This window comes from Rhinolophus ferrumequinum, assembly GCF_004115265.2.
Source record: "Rhinolophus ferrumequinum isolate MPI-CBG mRhiFer1 chromosome 5 unlocalized genomic scaffold, mRhiFer1_v1.p scaffold_110_arrow_ctg1, whole genome shotgun sequence".
In the NCBI taxonomy this organism is placed as follows: Eukaryota; Metazoa; Chordata; class Mammalia; order Chiroptera; family Rhinolophidae; genus Rhinolophus; species Rhinolophus ferrumequinum.
Window position 1 is genome coordinate 15,999,194 of NW_022680355.1, and position 14,224 is coordinate 16,013,417.

Here is a 14,224-nt window from a genome sequence, read left to right on the forward strand (position 1 = left end):
AATGAAGCTAAAACTATGAGGAAACTTCATGGTTCCCAATAGCCCCGTCCGCGGTGATGTCAGCACACAGTGGTGTCACCAACCAGGTCATGTCCAGTAGAGGAGCCTGCCATTGGCTCCCGCCTCTTTCATTGCTGATAAGATCCTTGCCTCCAGAATAGCTTCACCGAACCGGTGTGTTCAACGGTGGCCCAGTGGAGCTGTCTGCCAAGTAACTGCGACTGCCAAAACATGACACCTGATGGCTTATTACTGCATGGAAATTAAAAAAGGGACCCCATCGAGTTGTTTTCAGTTTTTTTTGTTGGTGGTGGTTGTGTTTTTTTTTTTTTCCTTCTGCCAAAGCAGTGAAATGAGAAATTTAAGCTTTTCATCAGATGGTATTTGGTGGGGTGTTTTGTTTTCATTTTCAAGCTCAAGAACTTTTGAAATTTGTATTTTTGAAAACAGCTATTGTACCTGTACTGTGATCATGGAAACAAAACCCTATGGTGTGTGTGCATGTGTGTGTGTGTGTGTTTTGTTTCTGGCGCCTGCGTCAAATGCCTATGCAATTGCTATATTACTTATGTATTTGGCAGCCAAACTATTTAAACTCAGCCATCCCTTAGAAGCTTTCGCTGGTTCACGTTGTCACTGTATCCCACGGAAGAATGATTTTTATATTTGACCCTGGTTTTGCTTCTAACTTTCAATGGCAAAGCAAATGTGCTTTGAAAACTCTGGTACACTCTAGTTGTTAAATAAGGCAATAACCTATGCACTCGTAATTCTTTCTCTATGACCTACTTACACACTACTTCACCCTCCTTATAGTGTGATTAAAAGCTGCTTTGAATCCGCGATCGCCTCCAGGGACTGGAGGCAAGAATTTAACAAACTGCTGAGAAGGCTTAAGTCAGTAAGAGGGCTTCCAGACAGCTTCTCCCAACGAATTCACATGCAATTAAAGGGAAAATAAATATTTCAGAAGTGTGCATGTTCATGAAGCTTTTTCTACCTTATGGAATGTAGACATTAGATGGAGCTTTATTCCATAGGTGATTTGGAAAAAAACTTTTTTTTCTTTTTGATTAATGCTGTTATGCTCTGCTTCTGTTGTGGGGACTGGTTCTGATTGTTCGTTCTTTAAATAAATGTTATACAGTCAGCTCATTCTATACACTTGGGATTGATGTAAATAATGTATGGAAAAGCAAGAACTGTCAAGGTTTGTGTAATTTACCCAGCTAATTACTTTATTCAAATTATTGAAAGACCAAAAAAATTCTTACAATTGCAAATGTAGCCTGCCGTAGCTGGGGTAAGGAATAAGTGTAACTTAGTATTATGTATTAGGAAAAGTTTGGGCATTTGGGATATCAGAATTAATTTTATTGCATCTGTTTTTCAATTCCTTATAAACCTAGACCTGGTTCCTCAGAAAGGCAATGTGTTCCAGCCCTACATCTCACTGTCTTGGAATTAAAACTATCTCGGTCAAAAGCCAGACATATTGTTCAGCAGAAGAAGGAAATCAAGTAAATTGTGTATTCATGGTCTTAATTGAATTCTCAGGCTTATTACTCCATGTTGCTCAATGCATCAAGCCTGGATTTAAAATTGATATGTGGGTTTAAAATTGGTGTATAAATATCCATTTTCCTTCATAACCGCTAAAGATGGTCAGTTCTCATTATCACATAAGAAATTGGTGAGAAAAAAAATGATATTTTTCTTCATATCTGGTGTGTGACAGATTTAACTGCACGTGACACATTTAACTACACGTGACTTCGTCGTTTAACCCCCTGACTACCATGATGATTACCAAAACAGGCAAACTCTTAATGTCTGCCATTTATGATGTTGTTTTAGAATGTGAAATAGGCCATGAAGAAGTTTTACATATTTGTGACATTGTGAAAAGTTTGGTTTTGTCCAAATAAACAAACAATACAGTAATGAGAATACTAAATTAGAATGCCACCGCATAATCTACTTATCTTTCAAGAATTTGAGCACATTAAACTCACCTGCTTTCATTCCTTTGTACTAGTTTTGTCCTTGTTCTCAATTCCTAGCAGTAAATCACTCACGAATCTTAAACGGGTATTGAAGCTTCATGGCCATTTATAGACCTAACAGTCTTTCATACAGTCACTGTTGTTTTTTTTTTTTTCAAGATTATATTGGGGAACAATGTGTTTCTCCAGGGCCCATCAGCTCCAAGTCTTGTCAATCTGGTTGTGGAGGGCACAGCTCAGCTCCAAGTCAGTTGCCATTTTCAATCTTTGGTTGCAGGGGCGCAGCCCACCATCCCATAGGGGAGTTGAACCTGCAACCTTGTTGTTGAGAACTCAGGCTCTAACCAATTGAGCCATCCGGCTGCCCGCACTGTTGGTTTTTAATCATAGTATTAAATACTAGGAAATGACAAATTCATGATTTATCTTCTTAAAAGAAAATGTAGTTTATTGCTGTTCCTTATTTCCAGTCCCTTATACTTCTGTTTTCAAGATGATACAAAAGGAAACATAGCTGTGCGGAGATTGATTTATCTTTCTCCTTAAAGCACTGAGATAAGTCCTTGAATGTCACTGGGGGCATTTATGAGATATTTACTTTGGATAAAAAACGAATGCTACTTCAGTGATTACTGTTAGTTCATACACCGGCAAGCATATCACACCGAGAGCATTGAACAAACACTCGGGATGAGTCGGTGCCTGGTGGCTTTGGGAGTTTGGTTTTGACCGGGAAGCGCCCTAGGCTTTGGCCATGCAGCGGCACGAAATCTCCTACCAGCGGCTCTTCGTCCTCGTGCCAGGCGCTGTGGAAATGGGGAACTGAGTGGAACAGGGCAGAGTCAGCGCGGTGATCGTTTCTGGATGCTCGGGGACCCTGGGCAAGCGGGGCTATTTTTGAAGCTGGTGAGCTCCGCGGCCGCAGCCGCCTGCCTGGGGCCGGTCCCTCCCCCGGGCGGGCCCGCGGGGGTTAAGCGGCGGCGCGCGGGCGCCGAGCTCCGCCCCCACTCGCCGCACCTGGCGCTCCGCAGACCGTGGCCGCGGCGCTGGATGCTGAGGGGGTTGGCGGAGCGCGGGAGGGGAGAGAATGTGACAAGTGCCGGCTCGGGCGGCCGCCGCGGGGAGGCCACGCGCACCTGTCCCTGTCCGTCTCGCCGCCCGCGGCCGCTCGGACGCGCGCACCGCCGCCCCCCGCCCGCCCTCCGAGCGCCGCGTGCGCCGCGAACATGACTTCTGCCTTCAAGCTGGATTTCCTCCCGGACATGATGGTGGAGGGCCGCCTGCTAGTTCCCGACCGAATGTGAGTGGGGCCCCGGGGGAACGTGGGGCCGCGAGGGCGCTCTCCCCGCGCACCCGGCCGGGCGGCCGCCTCCGAGTCGCCTTCCCGGAGCCCCGAAAAGGGCGAGGCGCGCGCGGCGGCTCCTCCGCCCCGGGGACCGCGGGTGGCGGCTGCGGATCAGCCGCCTCCCGTGGGCTTCCGAGCCGGCGCTGGACCTGGGGAGGAGGGAGAGTGTCCTGACGTACTGAGCGGCGCGGGGACAGGGATCGGGGCCAGCGGCACGCGAGCGGGGACCAGGGACCAGCGAGCGGGAACCGGGCGAGTACCGGCCAGCGGGGCGCGGCGGCCCGGGGTGGGGTGGGTGCGCGCGTGCACGCTGCTGTCATTGGAGATGCGGGGCTGATGGAGCTGTCTCGGCCCATTTAACAAACCGGTGTGACCAAATGAGCCCGCTCTTCTGACTTTCCATTTGCAAAGATTCCTTTCCTATGGTTCGGAGAGTGGAAGGAGAGAAGAGGAAGAAGAAAAAAAGGGAGGGGGGATATAAAGCATTAAAATAGCCAGGTGTGCTCTATTGCAGAAATGAATGGTAATTTTTACGTAATCGTGGTGGTTTTGTCTGATATGCAACCTATAATTTAATAATTAATGTGCTTCTGGATGTTTTACGTGTCGTCAAACTAGGGTAGAGAGTTTATTGGGAGTAGAGAGCTGGGATTCCTGAGGAAAGGGAAGTATGCCTCATTTTTATCTGGCTCGTTAGTGTTGAGAGGAAAGTTTCTCTTACCAACTCAGGCACTTTCACCTCGGTAGGATCTGCTTGTTTGTCAGACGTGTTGTGAAAAGAAAACCCGAAGAGAGAAAAGGGATTGCCAGAAGGGGGTCTGAAAGGTCTGTGTCCATTTTAGACATGGAATATGTGAAATTCTCAATTACCAGGCAAGAAATCTGATAGTGAATTGAGGCCACAATTAATCTGGTGTAAAGGACTGCTGTCCTTGGTAAGAGTCCACATAAAATGTTTCCTATTCTGCTCATTGTAAGACTTAACATCCATATTCTTTCTGGCACGTTACTGTACTTTGCAATTTTCATGCCATTCTGAGCTTTATGATCCATTTACCTGGCAACTAACTTTCCCCTACGGTGCTAGATTCCTTTTTTCCTATGTTAAATGTTATGAGTTAGTGATTCTTGAGAAATTCCGCAGTGGCCAATTATTTGAGCCCCTAGGATTTTTTTTTTTTAATTGGGGAGGATAGAATCTGTTAAATTCGAATTGTCCTTTCAGTGGGTATTAAGAATGTTAACTTGTTTTACACGCAGTAAGGTTCATTGTCTCAACTAAGATAATCAGATAACATAAATTTAAAATACTGAGTTTCCTTAGGGCAGCTTTTTCGGAGAAATTGTTGGTTAGTAGCACTCCCATGGTATTTGTTTAAAAGATCTCTGTCCTGCCCCCCTTAAAAGATACATCTGTAAAGATATATAATACATGTTTGCACATTAGCTATTGAAAGTTTTGTGTGTGTCCTTGTCTCTAGAGGAGTGTGGGGCTGAACTGAAGGATTGGCTTGGCCGTGGTTTTCAGTTTATGGTCACCTGCTATATAAGTGACCATAATATATCTAGCTAATGAATGCTCTATGGATTTAAAGTGTTAGCGACCTCTGAGAGATGCTGTCTCTTGTCCGTTAAATTATGATTTATGAAAGTTTCGTTTGTCCTTTTCATTAGGTGGATGAATGTGACTTGTTCCAACCATTTGCTCTGAATAGAGCCTTTGTATTTTAGCCACGGACTATCATACAAATCCTAGTATAATTTCTACCCGCACTTCTCCTCCGGATGTTAGTTTTTTCCAAATGATCTCCTTTGAAATCAAACTCAAATTGTTTTCACTGTCAACTATTGCTTAATTGAACTTTTTTAAAGAGAAGAAAAATAGAGGATTTGTAAATGATATTTTTATTCTTTGTTCCCAAGGTAACTATTTTGTGTCTCCTTATCCCTGAGAATACTGTAGCATGTTTTCCAAAAGAGTTTGTAATTAACTTACATTGGAGATGATCTCTGGGGAATAGAGAGGGATGTGGGAGGGTTGAAAATGCTTGAACCCCACCTAGCAGTGTTTCGGATCGCCTTATGCATACAGTTGAGAAGACAGCTGTGCAGATTTATTGTTTCCCGGACTGGTTTTTGTGTATGGTATATTGCCATTTGCATTAAATTGCAGTCGGCTAGATATTGGCCTATTCTTAAAAGGAACTCACAGCATAGGGACTTTTCTGGTGTTGATTTTTTAAATCAATAGAGCATATTTTCAATAGCCTTTTCCCACAAGAATATATTAGATAAGTTTGAAAGATGTAGTAATATGCTTGAGTCCTCAAGGCAGATGAACCAATGAGTTATTACGCTTACTGGCCCCACAAACCATCCAGTGTAAAAAGCCCAGGTCATTCAGGGCTCTGGGGAGGTGTGGAATTGTGAGGACACATGCTTCAGTCTTGGGGTGTTAAATATTTACTATCAAAGCTAATTGAAAATGGACCTTTTAAATCATCTTAGCTATTAAAGTTTTGTTCTCTTTATGTTACTATAGAATATCATTTTGTAATGAAGTATGATGAAAATAAAATAGGAATTTTATTTAAAAAATTTTATTAACATTAAAAAAATCTGTTTTAAACTGGGGCAGCTGGTTTTGGATTGGGGTTGGGGGTGAGGTGTTTCTTCCTTTGTTTTACCTTTTTAATCATATATATGCATTTAGGGTTCTTTTGTCTTTTTAAACAAAAAAGTCCAAACAAAGGTATCTGGAAATGAGGAAGTACAGGTGGAAAACAATCTGTAAATGCATCTGCAAAAGTATTAGTTCAGATTTGTAGTGTTAGAATAAGATACTGAGAAGAAGCGACCAATAAATTAAAATGAAATCTTGTTTTTTTCACATTCAGTAAATAACCTTATTGAAAACAAGAAAAGTCATCCTGAGTATAAATTCATCAACTTGGTGAATTCCCCCCTTTTTGTTCATGAAGTCCTCCCAAATTAACTAGAAAAATGTCTATCAATGTCTAATTGGATTGAAAGGTGATTCTAGGGACATCATTTATAAAGGTGAAAGGAGCTTTAGAGACCATCTCATCAGCCCTTGTTTTATAGATTAAGAAACTACCCAAGGGGCAATGTGATCAGTCTAAGAAGGCAGCAGAATTATTGCTTTCTCCCTCCCAACCCCCAATATGGCAAAAGTGTGAGTCATTAATTGCCTGCTATGTGCCAAGACACTTTAGTTACACTGTCTCTAACCTTCACAATAGATCTGCAGGGTGGTTATTATACCCATTTTAGAGGTGATGCTTAAAGAGGTTGCGTACTTGCCAGGAAGTCAGGAAATGGCAAAGCTGTGTGGCAAAGGCTTGTGTGTTATAGAAACACATGTTCCCATGTTAATGAACTGAACATGACTTAGGTTTTTGTCAGAAAACCAAAGTGGTGCCACATGAGAATGATTGAGCACTACAGGAAATACATACATATCACCTTTTCAGATTTGACTCTGATTTGATGCAAATTTGCACTGTTTTTCCTTATGTCAGTTAACAAAAGAGAATATATTTTATTTAAAAATATGTTCGTCAAATATATGGTGATGGAAGGAGAACTGACTCTGGGTGGTGAACACACAATGAGATTTATAGATGATGTAATACAGAATTGTACAACTGAAATCTATGTAACTTTACTAACAATTGTCACCCCAATAAACCTTAATTTAAAAAAATGAATAAAATAAAAATATTTCGGGGTTTACAAAGTACCAGAAAGATACTCAAAAGCAGTGGGTCTTTTTTCTTTTTTTTTTAAGATGGCATTTATATTGTTTTTGGAAAATGCCATTACACTTAATAAAATACAGTGATAACAGATTTATCACCTGACTCCACGACGGTCATGAGAGGAAATTAAAATGAAGAGACTCTAAAAGAAAAGGCTGTGCATATTGTTCTTTAAGGAAATTTAAAAAATATATTTTCAGGTGGGATTTCTCAGTTAATACTGCATATTTTAGTATCAGCTGCTTCCTGAGACCCAAAACTCATCCCTTGTTGGCATTTTAGAACACTAATGTTATCTTTGATCTGGGTTAGAGGTATTATTTTAATTGGTAAGCCTTGCTATTTAATTGTAATTTTCTAGATTGAAATTACTTTGGCATCTGTTGATGAGACGCAGTGAACTGGGGGGAACAAGAACCTTGCAGAACAAGATAAAAAGGAGATAGGATTTTCAGATATGAACCTAGTAATTAAGATTTCATGGGATCGTTTCGAATGTTTTCCACCTCAGTGTTTTTCCCTCCAACTGTTATAATGACAGTATATTTGGCCTCTGATAAAAGACTGCAAACTCCCCCCCACGCACACACACTTTTAACACAAATCCCCAAACTTTAATTTCTCTTTATCCCTTCCTTGTGGTTTTGTTTCTTACAAGGTAACACTCATTTACTTCTCATAAAAAGACAGGTAATGTTTTGGCATGCAAAGTAATCTGATCAATTGTCAGACAACCTGCACACGATATGATCTGGCTACTGTGCCAGAATTCGGGTTGTGTTCCTACTGCAGGCTTATATGTAGACTCCGGACACCAACTATCAATGGGGGTCTGATGTCACTGTAGTGAATTAAAAACAAACCTCACAACTGTGAAACAACACTGTAAACATCCCTTCTCTTATTTGCATTTCAATGAAAACTTAATATTTTCAGTGCGTAGCAAGGAGCTGAATAAATAAGTCCTTGATGTGTGGCACTTCCTGTGCAGAACTTCACCCAGTCTTAAAGTGTTTTTTCCAGTTTAGAGTGTTCATGTCAGAGAGTTTTTTTTTTTCCGGGGCAGGGTCCCATGTTGCTTTTTGTTTGCCGGTTAGGACACCACAAAGGAGTTAGCGAGCTCTCGGTGTAATATGTGTTCTAGAAAACTGCAGAGGGGAGGGTGGGAATGTTTGCATGGTTTCGAGTTCAGCACCTACATGTGCTCACGTCTTCCTGTCTGTCTCCACTTTCAGGGAGGGACCGGTAATGTAACAAAGCCAGCATCCGCCGTGTGCTACTTGTGTAGCAGTGCAGAAACTGTATTTTTATTTTTTCCTCAAGAAAAAGCTTGTGCTAAATCTAAGTGAAATGGAGCCGTGCACCCCTGGAAAAACCTTTGTGGGAAACAAACTAATAGCACAGTAAATGTGATGTTCTCAGGTAATTGTCAAATAATGATTCCCCTTCAGCGTCATCGCTGTTTAATTGTGCCATCCAATATCCTCCTGCCCCGAATATGGAGGTGAACTGAGGGGAGCCTGGGTCTCCTCCTGGGAATCCCTTTTTCATTTGCTGAGAGCTTTCCACTCCTAGCGACTTTGAAAAGAAAGGGGGGAACATTGAGGGAGATTTTGGGCCGCTTCTCCCTTCCCATTTGTTCTAAATAACAACAGAAAGTGACTCCTCCCACTAGTTTTATCGAAATGCAATTCCAGTTCCACTGTTGAAATGCCCTGTAAGCATGTTTGAGATTTCCACTTTCACTCTGACACCCAGAGCTTTCCGAACGGTCTGTTTTATGAACTGCAGGTTGTATATTATGTTCAGATACTGAGACTGATGCTTTCAGATCAGCTGATAATTTCAAATGGAACGCTAATAAATATGTAATCATATGGCTCTCCAAATGACAGATGAGTACAAATTCGGTTTTTGGTTAAATTTTAATTCCTCCTTTGAATGAATGCCTCAGAGCTAAGTTGCCAGCACATTATTAGACCCATTTTTTTTTTCCTCCCGAAGGTTTATGTAAATTAAGTTTAGGCTGCGTTTAGACTAAAATACCATTTCGGTTGATTATTCTGGACTTTTCTACCAGACTCATGTGGCCTTTCACTTAAGGTCAGATTATAAATAAAGAAATCTATTCTGAAGAGATCTCAGTTCAATGATTTGTGCTTTCTTTCTGTAAGAATCGTGCAGAAAGATGACCAATTCACAGGATCCCTTGGATAGGAATAGCACTTTTAAAATGGGTCACGTGGAACGTTTTGATTTTAGGCATTAATAATGAAAGAAGTCAACGAGGTTTTTATCTTCATTGAAACTGTTTGTGGCTATCTCTGTCATAACCACGGAATTCAAGTTCCCACAACCCACCAGCTGCTTTGTCTGACATTTATAGGCTCAAATAGGACTGAAGATTTTTCTACTTTCACGGTGGATGGCGGTGACTCACTCCTCAGAGAGAATGCAGTTAATTTCAGCTGATGGATTTGACATTTTGACATAATTTTTGGACAGCTTGAAACAAATGGTGTTTGGGTACCATAGGAGTGAATAGGTCTTCAGCTTCCGAGGTGGGGTCAGAATTCGGCAATGTGCTGAAAGGCTCACTCTCCACGCTTTTTCTTAGAGAAAGTTCATAGCTTGGTTTAGGCTCATTAAATTTTAAGGAATTCTATATTCTTTTCCATGAATTATGTCTTTGTTTGTCCTACTCTCCCCCTGTAGCAGGAAAGTTGTACTACATTCATCTGCTGCCAATAAAATCAGTTGGTCCTTTAGGCTAAAAGAGCCAAATATTTTGTTATTCACCTGGCTGGGGTCAATAGGCATAAAATGTGTGTGTGTGTGTACACATGTATACATACATACGTATATATGTGAAAAAATATATGAAAAACCACCTTATTGGACATAATTCTTAAAATATCTTCCATTTAATAGTCTTTGGCTAATTAAAATTATGAAATTGTTGCACAACATAACGTGTTTATAAATAGATTATTACCTTCATAAACTGAAAAATTAAAAATTCAGAAAGCTTTAACATGTTAACCAAAGATGTACCTGAGATTAGTGACACTGCTACTGTGTTTCCCTGAAAATAAGACCTAGCCGGATCATCAGCGTCTTTTGGAGCAAAAATTAATATAAGACCCCATCTTATTTTACTATAAGACCGGGTATAATATAATATAATATAATACTGGGTCTTATGTTCATTTTTGTTCCAAAAGATGCATTAGAGCTGATGGTCCGACTAGGTCTTATTTTCGGGGTAACACGGTAGCTGTAGGTCACAGGACTATGTTTGGACTCTTTGGCCCAAAAAACCAGAGTATCTTCCAATAAAGGTGATGAAAGAATTTCGCTCTGATGATCCTTCATACCTTACTAGATGAGAAGCTGAGACCCTTCCCCGTTTAGCAGCCCTTTCTATCCTAGCGAGCCAGGGGCCCCTTCCTTTTCACAGTTACAATTGAGATGTTGCTATCAACTATCAAGATCTTTTAGGTTTAGAGTAGGAAGAAAGAAAGGCTCCTCACAGAAAAATCTGGACAATAGACGCTAAATCAATATTTTGTTGGGGAGACCCAGCTGGTCCTGGTCAGACCAAATTCCTGGCTGCTGCCACGTGGTATGTGACCCATGTGTTACTCCGTAGCTTCCTGTCACTGTTGAAAGAAGTCCTTACGATTGTGATTGTGCCTAATGGGCATCCAGCACATAAACTGAAGGCTTACAAAGGCTAAAGTTAGAGGAGACTGATAGACCTATAAGGGGTTAACTGGAGTAGACCAACTCACACACGCATACACACTCTCACACCCACTTGTCACACAGGTGAACACATGCAGGTTGAACTTCTCCTTGAAAACTCTTAGAGGAATAATAAAAGGGAAGGGTGCTATAAAAAAGCGTAAGGAAGGGCAGCTTTAGGTTGAGGACACACGTCTCTCTAGTGAAGCTACTGTGTTTTCTTCTTCCCTCCTGATTCTTTGCAGCCCATCCTAGGTCATGAACAGTACAGCTATTTCTGAGGTTTTCTTTCTGCTTTTCTTATGTTTTCCTGATTTGTATCTTCTCAGTTCTTTGTCTCTTCTCCAAGCAGAAATGGGCTTCTCTAAGCTCATTTTATTATCCTTTTTCCGAGCGGTTTCCTAAATTTCAAGAGAAGGGACCACATGTGTCCACAAGCCTGGTCTGAGAATTGGAGCCTGGAGAGTAGGGCGGGTCAGCACTGCTCGGTCATCCCGGGTAGTAATTCCACTGGAGCAGCTGCGTGTTTCTGTGCACAAAACTGTATTTTGATTTCCTACATTATGGAAGGGGTGTTGAGTTTTCTGGTGGAGCATCAGGGTAGCATATTTCAGAATGATTAACTTTATGGATGTCGTTGTCGTGGCCAGCTATATTTGGCACTGCTGCAGCTGTGTTTGCTTGCTCAAAATTGTCACCAGGAGGCCTCCAACTGCAATTATTCCCCTCAGTCCATGCTGGTGACATCTTTCCTCGTGACTCCCATTGTCCACCCAGCCGTCTTTCCCGGGGGTCAGGATTGAAAGGCCACACACGAGTCCTTTGAAAAGCCTGAGTGCTGCTGGTTGCCACTCTGGCAGCTGTATCTCAAAGCGATTTCTTAATACGAAGTCATCTTTATTTTACATCATAATGCTTCCTGTCAGGATTCTTCTTGCTTTTCCCAAAAAGCCCAGATTTTCCTGGGTCTTTTTTTCCCTCCTTTTCGCTTACTCTCAGATGTCAAAAAGGCACTTCCAACATCTCCTGATAGGCAGTATTTCTTCCTTTTCTCTAGGACTAGAACACTTGGAGCACATTACTTCTGTTCTTAGAGGTATCTTACAAAACCCTGCGTTGGAGAGGAGAGCGAGGCAGCATAGTTCCTCTTAATAGAGCACTCGCCACAGAATTTACTTTCCTCTCAGGAAGAATTTAGGAAACATTTTTTTCTTCGTACAGCAACCATTTTAAGTCCATTGGCTGTTGGGTGGGTTTTAATTTGGGGTTAGAAATAAGGTCCTCTTGGATTGTTTCTGCTGGTCAGGGACCCTCACCTGCCTCAGGGTCTGCTTGTCTGTAGTAGCAGGATGGGACCCCTAGGAATTTAGCTCTAGGGTCTCTCCAGCAATGGCTTGGAAGGTGGTTCTTCACGGCTAAGCGTCCTTAGCTCAGCAGCCTCCTCGTGTATTCTCCTGGCTTGTCTTCTGATTTGTTCTGTGCCCCTTCAAGGCTCAGGTGACTTGTCAAGATACCTCACTGAGAAAATAAGGATAATAAGATACGCTTCTTACCTGTCCCACAGTGATATTGTGAAGCTAATGCCGGGAAAGGAATGACAACCTAAATATTTTATACCTTCACGGTACTTCAAACTGACCACAAGTTCACCTGCATTTCCTGGGAGAATCAAATACAGTGGGACTTCATTACAACTGGCCAGCTAATGTTTCCTCCCTCAGAACGTTCATGCTTTATAAAGCCTCAACCACGGGCCCATAAAACAGTATTGCTCCCATATAAACTTTCAGAAAATGCTCCGTCCCCAGGACAACATTAAGAAGATGGATTTTTTTTCTCTCTCCTCTTTCTGCACAATGATTGAGAAAGACAGTGCAGTTAGTAGTCCAACCGTGAACTCGTGGTCAGACCTTCTATTCTAGAATGGGGTGAAGCAGAAAGCATTATCTCCATCCAGTATGCCCAGATGCGTGTTCTGAAAAAGTCCATCTCTAACCAGCTGAAATGGATTTTGATTTTCGTGTGGGATGAGAGTGAGCCGCACAGCGTGAAGGCTGGCTCTCGCGTAATGGGACTGCTAACCCTGCAGAAAGGCAGCCGCTAAGAAAACAATTTTGATGGTATGAATATGGTGGGAGTTAGTGTAGGTCCCACTGCCCGGTGGCCTCCTCGGGTGCGCAGGCCACCAAATGCCCGGAGAACAAAGGAGGAGGACAGCATCTGCAGGAGGAAACGGTTTGGGAAAGGAACCCGTGACTGTTGCCTGAAGAGGTGGCACAGTGGGTTGAGGGTGTGTATCCAGGTGGTGCCCAGCTGTGGATGCTTCCTAGTTATTCTGGCCGCGTGCTTTCCTACGCAGGCACTTGTTTCTGCTGACATAGCTGACAGGGTCCTTGAAACCTCCGAGACTAGAGCCACCACAGCTAGTGTGAATATTGGCTCCTCACCTTCTAAGTCACTCGGTTCGTTAAGATTAAGCACGATCACATTCAGCTGGGAAGCTTAAAGCCTGGGCTGAGGCACTTCCTCCGTGGCGGGCCAGGAAAACACTCAGCACCCACGTGTCGTCTCTGAGAAACTCTCCAGGCCTTGTATGTGACCTCCAAACCCACCTCCCATAACAGACCGCTTTGCACTAGGGAGAGCCAGGGACGTCCCCAAAGGCAGTGGGAACTTGGGGCGTGGCCCAGATGACTGCCGTTTCTGAGATGACTGGGAAAGGGAAAAGAGCAAAGTCGAGCACTTAGCAGGACCTTGAGAGGAGGCTTGTCGCACAGATGCTACAAATGTTTCCGGACAAATTAATTGGTGCTTGCTAATCCGCACTTTGTATCTTCTCAGTGTTGAAGAAGTCTAACATTACAGGCAGACTTTCAGTTGGGCCAGGATTTTGTGTGCAGTTATTATACAAAAGTGTCTAAAATAGGGCTGTTGTCAGCCTCAGAAGCTATGTGATGACCTTTATCTAGCCTCTATGTCTTGTTTTTCAGGTCTTTTCAGAACGTGATACTTTTGATCCAGATTGATTTCTAGTTGTATGTTCAGTAAAGTGATGTATAGCCAGAAGCCCCAAAAAAAAGGTTTCTAGCATCAACAAAACTGTAATTCATTGACAACCAAATACTTTGTTGCATGTATGTTTCTCCTGCTTCTGGTAACTAACGTTTTAAAGGATGCTGCTTTCCTGTAGGTACATTTCCTGAAAACTTTTATGATATTAGCTATTCTTCCTTTAGGACATACTGTGGGACAGCCATTAGGCTAAGTGATTTATATCAATTACAGTAATTTTCAGAAACATTTTGCAACATAAATTGCATTCCTATTTTGCAAGTGGGGAAACT

The 14,224-nt window shown here is 42.3% G+C and overlaps 1 protein-coding gene across 4 annotated transcripts in view; it reads left to right on the forward strand.

Annotated features, from left to right (window-relative positions):
* The window catches only part of CELF2 (CUGBP Elav-like family member 2), a 486,548-nt gene that overhangs the window by 190,604 nt on the left and 281,720 nt on the right, over nucleotides 1–14,224 (forward strand). Inside the window, exon 1 of one of the 4 annotated variants that reach the window (XM_033100765.1) lies at nucleotides 3,067–3,306. The exons of 2 other annotated variants lie outside the window; for them this stretch is intronic. In XM_033100765.1, the coding sequence (XP_032956656.1) occupies nucleotides 3,233–3,306 (74 nt within the window). In that variant the 5' untranslated portion in view covers nucleotides 3,067–3,232. Of the gene's footprint in view, nucleotides 1–3,066; nucleotides 3,307–14,224 lie in introns of those variants that run through there. One more of the 4 variants, XM_033100766.1, reaches the window with a different exon arrangement.